Raw genomic sequence first — 19,309 nt, 5'->3', positions numbered from 1 at the left:
GAAAACTGGCACACTAGACCATTGTACAAACCAAAGTACACTTTGAGTGAAATCCCACAGCAGACCTGGAGTCACCGTGGACTTGACAATAAATAACAAGGTGAGGTTTCCCAAGATTGCTCTGGTTGGAAAGAGCTGAATTAATAATATGTGTTTATAAAGCTAGTAGCGATGTAATGTGTGCTTAGAAAAGATTTAATCTCCCATTGGCCTTCCCAGATAAATTGGTATGATACAGATGAAGATACTAAAATTGATCATTTTAAAATATAATAAAAACAAAACCTCTTTTCATTTAAAAATATATTAAATACATATAATACATTACATAGTGTTGGTAGAAATGTAGTACTTTGGGATCAGTGATTATGCATATGTTTATTTATGGCTTAGAGTTCTCCTGGCTGGAGTGGCTCAGTGGATTGCGCATGGGCCTGAGAACCAAAGGGTCACCAGTTCGATTCCCAGTCAGGGCACATGCCTGGGTTGTAAGCCAGGTCCCCAGTTGAGCGCATGTGAAAGGCAACCACACACTGATGTTTCTCTCCCTCCCTTCCCATCTATCTAAAAATAAATACATAAAATCTTTTTTTTTAAAGTATGTATACTAAGATGCCATTTAAGTAAATCCACATGTGAACTTGAGGACTCACAGAAAAGAGAGAAAAAATAGACATGCTCACCAAAAGGTGGAGGGATTCCTGGGATGGTAAGGTTTTTCTTGATCTTTACTCTAGCCTGCAGTGTCACTTTTGTAATCAGAAAAAGGCTGTTCAATATGAATTATAAACTATGAAAAAAATTACACGGAGAATTCTTGCAGGAAGACTGGGATGAAGGTATATTCCTGTAGCAAATTAAAAAGAGCAGGTTGTCCCTTTGAGGTGCTTTTATGCATGACTGAATTCTATCATCAATATACGGGAATCAGTAGTAATAGCTCCCAACACTATTTACCTGGATTATTTCAAACAGCAAGATTGTACAAATAATATTACACCTAAATTTTACATTTTTGTTTTACAATTTTTACTAGCCCAAAGAACTAAAAATAAAGAACATATACCTGGGGAGAGCAAGACATAACTACTGTTGGTTATACACAGTTTTAAAATCCTACATTTAATATATTAAATCCTGTATTTTTGTTTAAAATCTAGCCATAGTTTTGCTCTACTGAGTTTGGCTGCATACCTACAAGGAGGGTATACTAGGCTAATATATCTAAGAGTTAGTTTATCAGTTTCTGAAAATTCTGAAAAGCCTTGAGTTAAGGTATTTTGGGAATATCCAATACAATAAATGCAAATGTTTAATAATTATGAAAAGATAGGACCTTCCAGAAATACTTCCCTGCACATTTTTGTTTCAGCTACTAAAGAACGGCACCAGTGGTGCATGCTGGGAAAGAAGCCGAGATGACCTCGCACGTTACAGAACTCTCCACTTGGTTATATTTTCAAACCCACTCTTTTGGTGCTGTTTTACTTCCGGTGGACTCTGGTCCTTGAGCGAGCTTCATTCAATGGATTGAATGAGTTGGAAGGCTCAGGACCGGGGCCTTTTAATTCCTGCACCATGGCCTGATGCTGGTGTTGACCAGTGAGAGCGACCCCTGAAGCCAGATGAGCTGTGAGCACTGAGCTTCTATCCGTCTCAGAGCCACAGTGACAGTGGTTCCACGACAGCTTCTGGACAGATTGTCGGCCCACCCCCAAAGGTTTCTTAACAGAGACGTGAAGTAAGACACACCACTGGCTCTGATTTTAACACTGAAATGTAATTCACGGACCATCCAATTCACGCCTTTCAGGGCGCCATTCAGTGGTGGTTGGGATAGTCACCAGGAAACACAGCCATCACCACCATCTACCTCCAGATCATTTCTACCCCCCACGCAGGGAAAACTCTATACTCATTAGCAGGTGCTATCCCTTTCTCCCCGCCCCCAGCCCCAGCCCTTGTCAATCATTACCTCACTTTGTTGCTGTGGGTGTGCTTATTCTGGACATTTCTTGTGAGTGGAATCATACAGTGTGAGGTCTTCCCTGTGATAATGTTTTCAAGGGTCATCCACATGGTAGCGTGAGCACATCTTTCCTTTCATGGCTGGTAATATTGCATCATGGTCATACCACACATTGTATGGTATGCTTTCGTCCATTCATGCATGCATTGATGGGCATTTGACTTGCTTCTACTGTTTGGTTATGATGAATATGAACTATTTTTTTGGCATGGACACGTTTTCAATTCCTTGAGATAGCTAGAAGTGGAATTGCTGGGTTAAATGGTGACTCTAGGTTTGATCTTTTGAGGAAACGCTAATCTGTTTTTCCAAAACAGCTGAGGCAGCATTGTGTAGTTCCTACATCCCACCAGGAACTGGGTTCCAGTTTCTCCATGTCCTTGTCAACACTTGCTACTGTCCACCTTTTTGTTTCTCGTGGATGTGAAGTGCTATGTCGTTAACGTTTTGATTTGCATTTCCCTAAATGACAAATGATCTTGAGCACCTTTATATGGGTAGGTAAATTAGTGTTTCATCAAATTTTAAAGTCTTTGCTCATTATTTAAAAAAATTTCTGCCCTGGCTGGTGCGGCTCAGTGGGTTGAGCACCAGCCTGAGAACCAAAGTGTTGCTGGCTCGGTTCCCAGTCAGGGTACATGCCTAGGTTGTGGGCCAGGTCCCCAGTAAGGGGGTGCTTGAGAGGCAACCACACATTGATGTTTCTCTCCCTCTCTTTCTCCTTCCTTTCCCCTCTCTCTAAAAATAAATAAATAAAATCTTAAAAAAAATAAAAATAAATAGTCCTTCTGTCTCTTTTCTCCTCCTGTGGGACTCCCATTATGCATGTGTTGGTACACTTGATGGTGTCCCATGGGTCCAAGGCTCTATTCCATTTCCTTCATTCTTTCCTTTCTGTCCCTCAGATTAAATAACGTCAATGGCCCCACATTCAAACTTGCTGATTCTGTCTTCTGTCTGCTCAAATCTAATGCTCACCACCTCTCAGAGGAGTTTTTCTTCCAGCTACTGTATTTCAACCCCAGAAGTTATATATTTTAAAATTATTTCTATCATTTAATTAGTATTTTCTATTTGGTGAAGCACCGTTTTCATACTTTCATTCTTTGAACATATTTAAAACAGCTCATTTAAAGTCACTGTATAAAAGTCTGATATCTGGGCTTCCTCTGGCACAGCTTATCGATCGCTTTTTCTCCTGGGTATGGCATCTACTTTCTTGTTTCTTTGAATGTCTATAATTTTTTTAGCAAAACTGGATATTTTCAATAATTATGGCGTAACTCTGGAAATTAGACATACCCCCTTTGCGAAAACTTTGATGCAGTTGCTGGCATTGTTTGTTAAGTGACTCATCTGAACTAATTCCGTAAAGTCCATATTCTTTGTGATGTAGAGACACTGATGCTTTGCTCAGGGAGTTTTGTGAGGAGTTAATAATTGGACGGGCATTTCCTTAAAACACCTGGAATGAAGAACTCTCCCTGTCTTTGCTGAGAGCTTTGTGTGCTTGTGGGAACACCCTTCAACCCTCAGCCAGGAAGCTGACTGCCCTGCGTTATCCTTGTGCCAATCCTCAAGGTCAATGTGAGGTGAGAGCTGATGTTGCTCTCAGGGCTTCCCTGCTCAGGCATACAACCCTTGGCTGGTGAAAAGCCTCACGCACATGCATGCTTGTCTAAATTCCTAGGAAAGTCGGAGCTTGACAAACCCCTACGACTATCTCTACCTCAGCTTTTCCTTTTACATTCTTCGGTCAGCCAATTGTTTGCTCCGATGGTTATTCACTGCTTCGGGCAGCCACTTAGTGCCTCTGACTTTTTTCTTTTCTTTTTTTTTGATCAATGTCCCTGTGAAAAGGCTTTTCACATTTGGCAAGCTCTAAGCGGGCAAAACAAAGACAGCCTTGCAAGTGAGGTCTTCCAGGGAACCACCAGACAAGTCAAATAATGAGGATTCTCTGGGAATGAGGGCTTGAAAGAGCTCCAGCCCCACTCACCCCTCCAGCGGCTCCTACGCTGCTGCTGCTGCTGCTGCTGCTGCTTCTGCTTCTCCTTCGGTTGTGGTCTACTGTTTTCAAGGGCACGGAGCTGGTGAGGGGAGCGGGGGATGGAAACAGGGCAAGTCAAATGCCACAAAGCTCACGGCTCTGAGGTCCAGCTATTTCTCGAGTAAATATTCCTTGGATTGCTGCAGCCTTTGGGTAATTTCCAGAGTTCTGAAAGAAGTTGATTCTGACATTTTTTGCCAACTTTCTCCTTGCTTTTGTGAAGGGGAAAACTTTCAGAATTCCTTCTTCCACCATTTTTGCTAGTATCAGGTATTTAATATCATGTTATTTTATTTTTTTAACAAAAAGCATCTTGTTAAAACAGTAAAGCTACCACCATTGATATTTCTAAGCATTCACATGGTTCAAGTTCAAATGTTTTATAAACTGCAGCAGCAGCAGCTATAAGAACAACCCAATTGGATACAGTATGAGTTTTAGAAGATATCCACACTCAATGATGAATATTGCCATCATTTTTTCAGTATGCAGACTCAGTTTTAGAAAATCCTTTCATTATACAGAAGGAGAAGGAGAGGAAGAGGGAAAAGAAGGGGAAAGAGAAAAAGAAGGAGAAGAAGGAGAAGAAAAGGAAGGGAGGAAGGAAAGAAGGAAGGAAATCTTAGAATATTATAGTCTCCAAATTCCTATAAAAAACAGAGCCTGATATTTATTGACACAATTAGCAAGGATAACCTACACTCCATTATAAGGTGAGTGGATCGACAAACCTGGCCAACTTCGCAAGTCTCTTAACTGCATATGGAAATGACCTCCAAATGTGTCACCTGTTCCCCAGCCATCACACCGGGCTGCCCATTCTTGCCTGGCCCGGAAGGACAAGGGTCTACGGAGGCGTGCTCCAAAGAGAACATCCCAGGCTGTGCCACAGTCTCCTTTCCTGACACAGGATGACAGTCACCGAGCTGTGATTGATCCCTTTCCTACAGACACTTACATCCCTTCAGGTCTATTGGCTGCTGGTACAGGGGATGACTTCCTGGGCAGACACAGTGAGGCTTGAAAAGTGTTTAGAGAGTCATAGAGCTCTTCTCCAGAATACAGACTATAAAAGTCCCCTCCATTTATAAGAAGGCAAGATATTCACTAAATTCCTGGAGAAACGTAGGAGAGCTTCATTAGGAGTAAGCAAGAGTTGGTAGAAACCACAAAAAATAATAAAAGCCTAACAAAATGTCCAAAGTTACGTAAGAACACATTTCAAAAGAATGTTCTAAAGAGAGTATGTTTACAAGTCTGTGAAATGAATTTACATCTTAATATTGAATTACATCAGGTTGCATTAGTGTTTGGCCCAATTAGTAATTCACGTTCATAAATTAGCTGAATAAAAATGTTTTCACTTCTGAAGCAATGCATTATGTTGAACATTAGTCAACACCAAAATGTCTGAAGTTTTAATTCAGGACAGAGAAACCTCATTTCACTATTGATCATTTTCAAACTAGCTTTGGAAGTCCCCAGCGATTCCAAAACAAGTACATATTTTAGGGAAAGCTATATTCAAAGCCTCAGAAGCCGATTGGTAGTAAAGCCTTTTTCTTAGACTGTAGACATTTTCATTCGTAACGCAAAACGTGGAAGAACAGCGAGATGTGCGTTAAAGTAGTGAGAGTGTGAGGACGTGTAGCGGGTGTTGGGTCTGTTCACTGGAAATGTTGAAAGCGCATCTCCCTCTTCAGAGGAGGGAGGCGGGGCAGCTAGGCGCTTCACCTCTTGTCTCCAGACTGGGTCCTCCCCCTGCCAGAGCTCTTCTGTGTACCGATCATTTAAAAACAATTTCAGTGTGCTCAAAATATATCTTTTATTCATTGAAGATGCAACATTTCACCTGCACGAGGTTATGCCATCTGGGGTGTGGGTATGATAACAATTAGGCATTTTGGATAACATTGACAGGGCAGTCCGCTTGAAACTGATCACCTTTCACACTATATCATAAGAAGGTTCCTCCCTAACAGGCTATTCTGCATATTAAAATTTACCAGTAACCACCTCTGAGATTATTAATGTAAACTTACCTGAAGAGACTATATTTCCCAAGTAACTCACTTCTTTGCATTACTATAAGTGCATGAAATATTTCTCTATGTAGCATAACTGTCAATAAAAAAAAGACAACAATTTGAGAATTTTCTGCAAAGTTCTGCACATAATTCAAGTACATAGCACGTAGGCAAATTTTCTCCAGTCTCCATTATTCCAATGTTGTATCAAAAGGTTAAGAATGACTTCAGTGAATCCAGTACAAAATTTTTATAATGAACAGCACCAGGGAAGCCAAATTATAAATTGCTTTTCTCATCAATTAAGCTGGGTGCTGCACCGATAGTTAAGGTCCAGAATGCCCAAAGGTGGCCCACTGCTGGTGTTCAATGCCCATTGTCTACAATAGGTACAGGGAGGATGCTGGGATTGTGTCTTATAAAGTTGTCCTGGCCAGTGTGGCTCAGCTGACTGGAGCATTATCCTGTATCCCAAAAGGTTGAAGGTTCGATTCCCATTCAGGGTGCATACCTAGGTCACGGGTTCATGCCTGGTTGGGTCACATACAGGAGGCAACCAATCGATGTCTCTCTCTTTCTCTCTCTCTCTTGCCTTTCCTCTCTCTCTCTCTCTCTCTAAAAGCAATGAAAACATGCCCTTGCGTGAGGATTTAAAAAACTGCCATATCCTTATACCAACGAGAATCCTGAATATCAGGTTAGCACATTTGACCTTAAGACACGATTGCAGAGCGTGAAATAGATGCTGCAATAGATTTACTGTCATTTCCATGACAGGCAGCTGCCACTTGGGCCTGAATCACACTTGGGAAGGCTCATGCCACACTTTTCACCTGCCAACTTAGAGATGTGGAGAGGTTACGCTGAAACTTCAATTACTCTAAAGGATGAAAGAACTGTTATATTCTCAGGCAGACCTTCAGCTTCTATTGAACCACAAGCCTTTGAAGGCTCAATAGGCCAAGTTATGAAAGGGCCGGGTGGAAGTTAGAACAGTGGAAATGCAGCTGGAACATACGTAATGCTCTGCCTCCACCGCGCTACGTGGACAGTCTGCTTTCCGGGCAGCAGGTGGTGGGGACTGTGAAAAGATCACACACTTGTCAGCAACTAGGAAAGGATTTTTAGCCCTGTTAGAGCCTAGCATTGCCGATGTAGGGCAGCCAACAAAACCCCATAAACCAAATTCGAGACAAGTTCGACATTTTTTTTGGAAATAATTTTCCTACCCAGTAAACTTTCTTGGTTCCCCCTTCCCATCCTGCCTTCGAGAAAACACTGTCTAATTAAAACAGGGAAAAACTTAAAAGAACTGCTTCACAGCCATTGGATGAACATGTGGCAGCAAAGCCACATTCAAGTGCCACCCTGTCACTGTAGGAGCTAATAAGTGGCTCCCCCATTAAGAGCATTTCTTCGGTCAGGGAGTAATCTCAGACTTCATTGACGGCCTTTTTGCAGGAGTCCAAGGCTAAACTTGGACCTGCTCTTCCTGCATCTTCTCGGTGGTATCTGGACAACAGTGTGTTAAGTACATAAGAAATCTAGGGTCGCAATGAAGATAACCTAATGCACCAGGTATTTCAATAAATGTGCACGAGCTGTACTCAGAATCACCCTGCTCTCAACTAGCAGCAGAAGTAGCTGAAGGCTGTTTTTCACATGCCACAGAAATATTTCAGTTACTATAAATCTCACCATAAACCCAACTGACAAGAAACACTGTGGGTCATATTTTGATGTATTTGCCTCCTCCTTTCTCCTCTGCCAGAAACATGTTTGGATCCAGAGAGAAAAGGATCAGATCTTTTAAAGCCTCAAACATTTGTCAAATTCTTCCCAAATAAACACGTCTTATCGGGAAATCAGATGTGTCAAAAAATTATTTGTCAGTAAATAGTCTTTCAAAATAGGAGTGTGTTTTATTTACGGCCTACATTTTTATTTTTAAAATCCCTCATGAAAGTCTCCTAATATGCTGCAAAACTTAAAAACAAGGCTGTCACTTTCCAGAGGGTGCACGCTAGGACCCCACAGGGGTCTAACTTCTCTGCCAACTCAGGAACTGCCCCCCCCTCCACTATTCAATGCTATTGAGGCCGTGGGGTTCGCTTCAGTGTGCTGTGAACACGGAGAATAACCGTGAAATGGTCATTTCTGGGTGAAATGATCCTCTAGGGGAAGAGAGAGAAAATTAGAAGTATCCTTGAGTTATATGTGTTCAAAAGTTAACTTGCCAATATTAACAAACTATGGTTCTTCAGGGAACTGAAACTTGCTTTCAATTAGATTTGGGAGGCCCAGTCAGACTGAACAGTGTGCGTAGGAGACACTTGCATAACAAAGAAAAACACACAAGACAAAGGGTCCTTAATTGGGGGGAGGATATATTCCAACTTGGGGGGAGGGCGAAGGCGGTTCAGCTCTGAAGCTCAGTCTTGACACCTCCAGGCAGTTCTGCGGTCCCCTGTGTTTGACAGGACAGGATGTGAGGGCCTGTTTGGCCTGGCTGGGCTCTCCTGTCCCTCTGCTGCACAAACAGCGTGTGACATGGAGGCAAGCTGGCGGCACTCCTGAGGCTCTTGAGTGTGTATCAACTCAGTAGGTCGAAAGTCTGCAGACACCGGGTGGAGCAGCAGTAAGCCACGAAACTAACCGTCGTCGTCCTGGAAGAGGGGGGGAAACGGGGAGAGAAGAGCGCTGTGAGTTCACAACTGAAGTCTCAGGATTCTTTCCATCAGACCATCTTTTTCTTTGTTAAGACAAAGGATTAGGTCTGGTCAACACAGCACCTCACAGAAATGTCAATTTGCTTTCAGCACTGAGCCCTGGCAGCAGGTGACGTACGTGCGTGCTCATTTTATTAGCAGTTTTCAGATGACATAATATCCCTCGGTGAACTGTGAAAGAAAAACAAGCTTTCTTCATGTTACGGTCTGAATTCTGCCTACTAGGGCCAGCAGTGCAATGATAGACTTTCAAATGCGTTATGAAAATCATGCAACAGAAAACCACACCAATTTGGCTAAAGCACACACACACCCAACCCAGAGAACTTAAAAACCATAATTGTAAGGAATTTACCCTACAAATGTATTCACAGAGATTGCTTGTAGAGGCCATCTCACAATCTGAATAAGAGAGTTTGAGGGCCCTCTTCCCAGCAAAAGCAGTACTAAAGGGAAATTTTTGGCACTAAACACATGCATTAAAAAAAAATGCTCTAAAATCAGTAGCCTGAGTTTTCACCAAGAAGTTGGAGAATAAAGAGCAATTTACATCTAAAGCAAGTAAAAATCGTAGAGCAAATTCTGTGTCCATTATGAATTCAGATTAGAAATCAGTAACAGAAAGACCACAGGAAAAGCCCCAAATGTGAAAATTAAACAAAACAGTTCTCTGACCTTTTCTAACCCAGGGGTCAAATGACCACTTTCCCATCAGGTAAGGAGGCAGTCTCAAAAGACAAAATCTTACATAAATGAATGGAAATAAAAGTTACAACACATCAAAAAATTCTGACATTAGGTGGGAATTATTCTGGGTCTATAAGGCTGGCTCAATATTTGAACATCCATGTCGTCCTCCATATCGACAGGTTAATGAAGAAAAATTTGTATGGTATCCATGGACTCAGAAAAAGCATTTGACAAAACACGGTGTCTATTCATGCTAAAAAACTCTCAGCAAACTAGGAATAGAGGGGATTTCAATTTAATAAATAGAATCCATAAAAAAACTTGCTAACATCATCCTTTACAGTGATATCTACTTTCACACCTTTGTCAGCATAGTACTGGAAATTCTAACCACTGCAATAAAACAAGAAAAAGAAATAAAAGCCAGACAGATGGAAAAGGAAGATATAAAACCATCCCTGCTTTCAGACAACACAACATCACTGCACCGAAAATGCCAAGGAATCTATAAAAATACTCCAAGCCTCTTAAGCAAATTCAGCAAGGTTGCAAGCACTTAAGATCAAAATTTTAAAATTAACTGTGTTTCCATATACTGACAATGCACACATGGAAATGGAAATTTGAAACTAGTCAAGATAATTTATAATCACACAAAGAAAGTGAAATACTGAGGTATCAACTTAACATTTAAGGATCTGTCTGCTGAAAATGATTAAATGCTGATGAAAGAAATAAAAGAATGCCTAAATAAATAGAGACGTATGTGTTCATGTACTGGAAGACTCAACCCAGTAAATGTGTCAATGCTTTCCAAATTGACCTATAAATTTAATGCAGTTCTTATCAAAATCCAGCACAAGAGTTTCTGAGACAAAGATAAGCTTATTCTAAACATTGTAAGGAAAAGCAGAGGACCTAGAATAGTTAAGAGAACCCAGAAAGAGAGGTATAATTACAGTAATCAGGACAGTTTGGTGCTGACTGAGAGACAGACACAGGTCAATGGAAGAGAGAACACTGAAGAACGTTTTCAGGACACTGGGGTAGGTAAAGATTGCTTAGGACCCAGAAAAGCACTGTCTATAAAATTAAAATGGAAAATTTGGCTTGATCAAAATTAAAACCATCTGCTTTGCAAATTGCACTTGTAAGAAAATGAAAAGGCAAGCATCACTTTTGAGATTTTCTTAACTCAGGAAATTACATAAATTTTGTTATTAGATACTTTGTATTACCTTAATTTTAAAAACTTTTTTTTGGTTAGAACTGGAGTTTGGATAATTTGCTACACCAGAATGTATATATTTTCATCAATCACAATGGAAAGAAAACTGACACAAAATGATCTTAAATGGCAAGTGCACTTTTCGAAAAGATTTTATTTATTTATTTTAGATGGAGGGGAAGGGAAGGAGAAAAAGATGGAGAGAAACATCAATGTGTGGTTCCCCCTCACAGGTCCCCTACTGGGGACCTGGCCCACAACCCAGGCATGTGCCCTGACTAGGAATCGAACCAGCGACCCTTTGGTTTGCGGGCCCAGGTTCAATCCACTGAGCCACACCAGCCAGGGCAGGAATTGCATTTTTGAGGATCAATCAGCTAATTAATCTTTACTTTGTTTTAAAAAGATAATTATGTTAAGCAAAATCATTCATAGAAGTAACACATTTCAAACCACAACGATTGAATTTTTAACAATAAAATTTCTAAGCACAGAATCCCACTCTATAGAGATGTGGGATTTTTATTCACTGAGGCACAGTGCTCACTGGGTCATCATGAACTCCTTGCAGTGCACACTCAAGGGGGTGATGGGTAACCTGGACGTGTCCTATTTCAGCTACAAAGAAATACCAAGTCTACGTACTGTTTACTTTTGGGAGACTCATCTAATAACATAGTCTATCTGCCCATTGCACTAATGACTAAGCTGTCACAAGTAAGCTGTACCAACAAGTCTACTGCATTAGGAATAGATTTGTGCTGGGCAGTTCTTTAAAAATGCCAGGATGGTGGCACTTGAGATGGATAGTTTTAGGGAGAGATGCTTTGAGCTAAACAATCAACTGTACATGCAGGAGAGAGATGCTCATACATTCTATAAAGAACATCAGACATGACATTTGTTGCTTCGGAATCTGAGCATATTTATAGGCAAGGCAGAAGAAAGAGCATTTCAGCTTACTTTTAAAATACAAAAATACCACTATTCTAAAAAAAAATCACAATGTTGTTGGCAGCTATTGGAGCCCACAAAAATCATAAGAAATGTGATATTTTCTTTGCAAATGTGTTTCCTGATTAGAAACAAAAAGCATATCTTTGACTCATACAGAAATCCAAGCCAGAAGAAAAATAATATTTATTAGAGTTGATCAGATAAAACCCCAAGCCTGTCTACAGGCTTAATTTGTGGTAGACTCATCTAATAGTGTATTGTGTCTGCTTGTTACATTTATGGTAACCGTTTCTCCTGGGAAGATTCTGTGTGCAGAACCAGACCCTTAAATAATACATATTTGCTTCTCTACTGGATCGGTCCCTGTCCTAGAAGTGTAGGAGTGAGACGTGTATGGTAAAAGAAGTGGTTTGGTCATAGTGTAATCCCCAATACATAGCATAGAGTTTGGCATGTGGTGGATGGCACATGGCAGATTTGGCGAATGACACAGTGAGGAAGGCACAGTTAAGAACAATTTACTTAAATCTGTTGAAGAGTAGTTTAAAAAAACATTGAAAATACACTACAAAGCTACAGTAAACAAAACAGTATGGTACTGGCATAAAGGCAGATTACAGACCAATGGAACGGAATAGAGAGCCTAGAAATACACCGTCCCCCACCCCCGCCCCACGCACAGAGTCAACTGATCTTCCACAAGGAAGCCAAGAATACACAACAGAAAAAGGATAGTCTCCTCAACAAATGGTGTGGGGAAAACTGGGTATCCACTTGCAGACAACGAAGCTGGCCCCTTATCCTACACCATACACAAAAAATCAACTCCAAAGGCATGGAAGACTTAAACAGAAGACCTGAAACTATAAAACTCCTAGAAGAAAACATGGGAGAAAACCTCTTGACATTGGTCTTAGCAATGATTTCTTGGATATGACATTGAAAGCACAAGCAACAAAAGCAAAAATAGATAAGCGGGACTTCATCAAACTAGAAGACAGCAAAGGAAGCGATTAGTAAGAGGAAAAGGCAGCTTATGGGATGGGAGAAGAGGCCCGTCGCCCTGTTAGACACTGGAAGCAGATGACTGGTTTTGCAGGTTCACAGCTAGAAAGGAGTTCTGCCCCCTAAAAAATTATACCCAAGTTTTACTCATACCTGAGGTAGATATTTAAGATGAGATTTCAAACATAGGAGTTGATGCTGGGGTGAGTTAGGACTTGGAGGTGTTGGGATGGGGTGAGTTTATTTTGCATGGGAGAAGGACATGAAATTTTGGAATCCTATTCTGGCCTGAATTGTATTCCCCCTGCACCCACCCAGGTCCTACATTGCAGTCCCAACTGCCCAATACCTCAGAATGGTACAGCTGTAGAACTGGCATTGTGACCTACTTCCCCCAGGGTATACGTTTAAGCCCTAGCCTTCAGTGTGACGGCACCAGAAGATGAGGCCTTTGGGACATAACTAGGTTTCCTGATGGGATCGGTGCCCTTGTACGAGAGGCACTGGGGAGCTTGTGCAAGCACGTGCTCATGAGAAAGTGGCCTTCTTCACACCAGGAAGAGGGTGCTCACCGCAGCCTGACCGTGTGTGCCCTGCCGTCGGCCTTCTAGGCTTCAGAGCTGTGGGAGAACCCGTGTCTGTGGTTCAAGCCACCCAATCCACTGTAGGTTGTTGTGATGCCTGAGAAGAGTAACACGGTGACCTTACTTGGACACAGGGTCATTACAAGTACAGTTACTGAAGTTAGGATGAGATCGTCAGAGCAGGCCCTACATGCACTAGCACGGGTGTCCTAATAACAAGGTGAAATTCTGACACAGGCACGGACATACAGGGGGGAAGGTGATGCGGGGAGATGAAGGGAGAAGATGGCGGTCTCCCAGATGGACCCCTCCCTCACAGCCCGCAGAAGGAGCCTGTCCTGCCAACGTTTTCATTCCACGCTTCTAGCTTTCAGAGCTGTGAGACAACAGTTGTTCGAGTCTCCCGGTGTTGTGATATGTTGTTGTGGTATCTCTAGCAAACCAATACAACGCCCTTGAAAAGCCATTGGTAGCCTGTTTCCAGTTGGGAAATACAGAACTTGTGAGAACCACACACGCACAGGGAAAGCCACATACATGCTATGCTGATAGGTAATCCTCTGGGTTGATGGTCTTCCTTTTAACAAATGAACAATAAGATTTGGGAACGAAAATTTGCAACCCTACAAGGATCAAAAGTTATCAATATATACCAACCATTCTTCCCTGCCATAGATATTTGAAGGCTTGGGTCTTTATTATTTATGTAAAAATACAGTAATTTCTTTTTACTTCACTCTGCATTCAGTTTAGGTTGGAACTAACACTCGCATGGGACTTGGTATTTTAGAAGAACATTCAATATGTTCCTTTAAAATAATACCAGATGTCCACATTAATTTAGAGATTGGCTGATATGGCATATTACTTTACGATGGGTGATGCAAACTGAACTAAATGAATTCGAAAACTTGAAAAATAAGATTACCAGCCCTGGCTGATGTGGTTCAGTGGACTGAGAGCCAGACTGGGAAGCAAAGGGTCTCTGGTTTGATTCCCACTCCGGGCACAAGCCTGGGTTGCGGGCCAGGTCCCCAGTAGGGGGTGCACGAGAGGCAACCACACACTGATGTTTCTCTCCCTCTCTTTCTCCTTCCTTTCTCTCTCTAAAAGTAAATAAGTACAATCTTAAAAAAATAAGATTACTAATGCCTTTTAGAGTTGATGACATTAAAAATATTGATTTTACTTCCAGCAATAAGCTACTGAGATTCAAGTATTTGGTTTTCAGTTACTGAAAAAATACTTTAAAAACTACGGTAGAAACTGAGGTCCATGGTTTTCATAAAGTCTCCATAGCAACACAGGCAGGAGCAAAGTCTGGCGGACCGAGTGGAAGCCAGAGACTCCCATTTGCAGGCCCCGGCAACCACTCGCCACAGAAAACTGTGTTTATATCTTGGCCTGTTCTCTCAGCTGCAAACACAGGCGCTTCTGGCTTCGCTCAACACAAGGGCATTGTCTAAGGCCTGGGTACTCGGTACACGCATCTTGCTAGACTGACACTGGTATGCTTATGTTCTGAAGCAAGAGAAGACTGCTCACACTGAATGTCTAGAAATTAGAAGCAGAAATAAATGGAATACGCAAATGCTGAGTAAGTTCCCCAAATTTCATATAAAGATAACACAAAAATGAGTTCATTTAAAGGACCTACTTTACCTTCAGAAATTAATTACCATGATAAAAATAAAGTTTATATTTTTAAATATGTATGTGGAACTTTATCAGCTCCTAAGAGTGCATCCTGACCATACTGAATTGTTTTCATTTTCACATTTTCAGCAAGAAAATAACTTGTAACCACAATAAGAAAATGTTAAAGAGAAAATATCTTCTACAGGAAATTGTGCAATAACAACAATGCAGTAGGATTTTAGTATAGTTTAATAAGTTAGTTGATTTGCCTATGGTGATGCCTTATTAATATAAAGATACTATTTCTAATACTAATATTTGCTAAAACACACACACACGCATTTTTTAAAGCGTGAGACTAGATTTTGTGTGGTGCGTGCACAATGCAATGCACAGGTGGTAGATTATAGAAGTGTAGATAGGAAGCTTACGTCATCTTATTAACCAAAAACACCCCAATAAATTTAATTTAAAAAGTTTCTGAGCTACAGAAACAGACCATAGTTAACATTTACTCGGTTGGTATTATATGCCAGGCACTGCCCTGGGCTTTTTACATGCATCATCTCACTTACTGAATCCTGACAATGGCCTTATTACATAGGCATCATCATCATGCTCACTTTACTGATGAAAAGGCACAACTCAGAGAGGCTAAGCAACTTGCCCAAGGTCTCCCAGCGGAGGGTCGTTGTCAGGACCTGTGCACTTAACCGCTAAGCACAGCTGCTTCTTGGAGATGTGTCCCCTTCACATTGTATTCATGCCCTAATACACTCGAACCCTAAGTCAGTCCTCTGAGCTTTGATTTAAGTGGAATTCCACTAACTCTGGCGATCTGATCCTCTAGGATTGGAAGGAGCACATTTGGGGAGGTTTGGAGGAGGGTTTCTACAGGCAGGCGCAGTGCACCAGGACACATCCAGACTATAGAAAGTGGAAATAGCAACCGAAAGCATAGCAGAAACAACAGGGTTATTCAGGGTAAGAAAAAGAGACGTGTAGCTTGGGGCAGGAAGGGGTAAAGAGATGGAATCGGTAACTGTCATCGTGGTACACCTACTGTGTGCCAGGTGCTGGCCTTCCTCCTCTGCTACATCTCAGGGTGTCCCTGCTAAGTCTGCCCCGGATGGCCCTGCCTAGCAGGCTGTTCTGTTCCCACTCGGAGGCTCCGAGAGGCTCAGCACCCCATCCACGCTCACTCCCGTTGCATAAAAACGATTACAGAGGAAACACCTCTAGGCATGGAGCAGAGGTAACAAGTTGTCTGGAAAATGTACTCACCCAAAATACCACACTGGATGGGTAAGTGAGGTATTACAGTACTCTCTCTCTCTCTCTCTCTTTTTTTTTTAACTTTGAAAAATGCAAACTTAGAGAATCTTAAATTTAGAAAATCTATATGCTATGGCTGTGCTAATGGGGGATTTTTCATTTGATGTCCTATTTTTAATTGTCTGCGATTCTTTTTTAAACTGCCAGTATGGAGCTTTTTCACTTAGTGAACATTTTTAGCAAATTCAAGGCATTGCGCCAAGAAACAGAGAGTGGCAAGAAAATGCCATTTGAAAGGGTTAGAAATTCAAAGCGCATGCGCGCACGCGCGCACACACACACACACACACACACACACACACACAGAGTTCGGCCACACACTTTCAGGTAAAAGCACCAATTAAATAGAAGGGCTGGGCCGGCCCCATTATGCGGTGAATATTTGGTTCTTATCTTCCTTCCTGCCTGAAGACTAGTGGGAACAGGGCAACGGCAGGAAAGCACTCCTGCGAGGAACGAGCTGCTCTCCATCACCGATGCACTGAAACTGCTCTGTGCACGACCACGAAGGCCATAGAGGGGAGGCCACTTTTCTCGTGATGCTAAACACGTGCACGCTTCGTTCAGCTGTGCCTCAGGAAGCACGCGATGCCCCGGCGTGCCGCTGACTGCACAGTACTGTCGTGCCTGGCCTCCGCCCCGCCCCGTTCCCCGCCCCATGCCCGGGTGCGAGCCCTGGTGCCCCCTTAGGCGTGATTACCCCTGGTGCAGCCCCGCCATCGGCGTCTCTCTCAAGGGGAAGAGCTTGGGGTAGACGATTGTAAACATGGGCTCACTACAGCGGTGACAGTGCCCCAGGGGGCATTGCAGCAGCTCCAGGAGACTTCTGGGTAACGAGATGGGAGACAGAAAGTTCAGATCTGGAACACAAGAACAAATCATGCACAAATGAAAAAAAAAAAGTCCGATTTCCTTATACTAGGCTTCTTAAAATATTCCCCTGTTACCAAGTCAGTTTCAGTGAGTTACAAGTACTATATGTTGAAAATTCTGCTATCTGCGAGGCGTGGAATAAAAAGCCACCATTATTTAGAAATGAAAGATGCTTTTACGCTTTTGCTACTAAGAGAAAACGTAAATCTACCCTTTGAAGAGCAACCAGAAGCTGTTCTGAGGTCGAGGCCAGGAAAGACTGTCAGCCCAGATACTCTTTGAGAACAAAGATCAGAAAGGCATGGCCTTACCAGAGAAGGTTTGTAAACACCTATCAGAGTCAGAGAATCAAAACAGGACTGGACTGAAGATTCAAACAGACTTGCATTAAGTTCTTCCTCAATCTACTGGGCTTTTAGAATCAATCAAGCTCAATCGTCTTCACTGAGAAGAATAAAAATGGAAAATAGGGAAACTAAGCTCGTCCTCATCTCAGGCCCATGAGCTGTCATTCATCAAAACGGGGGGCTTCCTCCTCCACTTGCTCCGAGCTGCACAAGACAGACATCTGCAGCAAAACGTGCCCGTGGTCCAGGCCGGTGTGAGCGCTGATGCACCAGGGTTGCTACTGATGCTGAATGTCCAGTAGCCACTGCAAGGCTCATAAGGAGGTCAAACCTACACATCACTGACTCATCTTTGGGAGGAAAATGCAAATTGTCTTCTCATCTTTTCTAGATCTGCCCAGACTTAATGACCATTTAGAAAAATAAAATGTACTCATAGGTGGGTAAGTGCATTTTTTTTTTTAGTTTAAAAAAACAACTTCTGCCCTGGCTGGTGTAGCTCAGTGGATTGAGCGTGGGCTGCAAACCAAAGTGTTGCAGGTTCGATTCCCAGTCAGGGTACATGCCTGGGTTGCAGGCCATGACCCCCAGCAACCGCACATTGATGTTTCTCTCTCTCTTTCTCTATCTCCTTCCCTTCCCTCTCTAAAAGTAAATAAATAAAATCTTAAAAAAACAACAACAACTTCCCTCTGTATTAGACCTTTCTGGAAGGTGAATATCAGATTTTTTTATGGATCTTTTTTTTTTAAAGTAAAGAAAGCATGAAGTAGTTTTTAAAATACTTGAAATATATTTTTCTCATTCATATCGCCTTTCTTAAAGTATCTGCGCTGTCCGCTCCACAATACCTACAAGATCTGCGTCCTGCCAAGCCCTTCTCAAACCATGAGTTGGCATGTTGTGGTAATGCTGGGGCTGCACTGAAGAGTGTTTACTACGATTTCTCTTTTAGATATAGAAGTTTCTCAGATACGAGGTGGCTGTGAGACAGAGACCTGCCTTGCTGGAAGAGACACCCAGCTTTGCTTTAAGGATACCACCTCTGACAATTTTTCCTTCTGAAGGAAGTGCCCCTGCCAGGCTCCTTATATCCACCAAATATAAATCCCCAAACCAGTTTCTTTTACTTAAACCACACGGGTTAGTTTAACTTTTCACCTCTGTCGTTTGTGACCGAAGACTGTATTTTAGTGAATGCGCCTCTGTCTATGGAGGGAAGTGTTGATAAAATATTAAAGCATTTTTTATATAAAAAGTCCCATGGCACAACAATGTGAATGTACTTAATGCCACTGAACTGGACACTGAAAAATGGATTCAATGGTAAATTTCATGTTCGGTATATTTCACCACAATAGAAAGAAACACACCAGGAGAGGCATCACACAAGACAATCCCTGGGCGCACGGCATGACAGCAGGACAAAGGGAGGGGCCCCGGGTACCTTTCAGAAAACGGTGGCAGGCGCGATGCAGACTCCGCATGGCCAGCTCCTGCAGGGGCAGGATGCGGTCCCCCTCCGTGCCGATGGCCTTCACCTCGGCGGGCAGGAACACGGTGAGCTGGCCCGACGAAAAGGAGAGCAGCTTCACCTCGGAAACTTGGACGGGAGCACCGCAGCTGCAGAAAGACACACATTCACAGTCGCATTAGCGAAAAGGAAAAGACTGGAGGTGCCAATAAAAATGTGCTAATCAAAATATACATTTAAAATTGTGAGGCGCTGCTGGACTGCCAGGATTCTTTTCAAAGCGAACAGATGCTATCCCGCGTGCCTGAGTCAAACCTGGCACAGAAGTCGAAATTCATCAGTT

The 19,309-nt window shown here is 42.3% G+C and overlaps 1 protein-coding gene across 1 annotated transcript in view; it reads right to left on the bottom strand.

Annotated features, from left to right (window-relative positions):
- Window positions 1-8,473: 8,473 nt before the first annotated feature.
- Window positions 8,474-19,309, bottom strand: part of LRRC28 (leucine rich repeat containing 28) — a 72,844-nt gene continuing 62,008 nt past the window's right edge. Inside the window, exons 8-10 of the mRNA XM_045825052.1 lie at window positions 18,940-19,115; window positions 16,973-17,132; window positions 8,474-8,772 (exon numbers count right to left, since the gene is read on the bottom strand). Of these exons, the coding sequence (XP_045681008.1) occupies window positions 8,700-8,772; window positions 16,973-17,132; window positions 18,940-19,115 (409 nt within the window). The 3' untranslated portion in view covers window positions 8,474-8,699. The remainder of the gene's footprint in view (window positions 8,773-16,972; window positions 17,133-18,939; window positions 19,116-19,309) is intronic.

Source organism: Phyllostomus hastatus, unplaced genomic scaffold, assembly GCF_019186645.2.
Source record: "Phyllostomus hastatus isolate PE091 unplaced genomic scaffold, TTU_PhHast_1.1 phas_scaffold_555, whole genome shotgun sequence".
NCBI lineage: Eukaryota > Metazoa > Chordata > Mammalia > Chiroptera > Phyllostomidae > Phyllostomus > Phyllostomus hastatus.
This window is presented reverse-complemented; position numbering and strand designations above follow the sequence as displayed.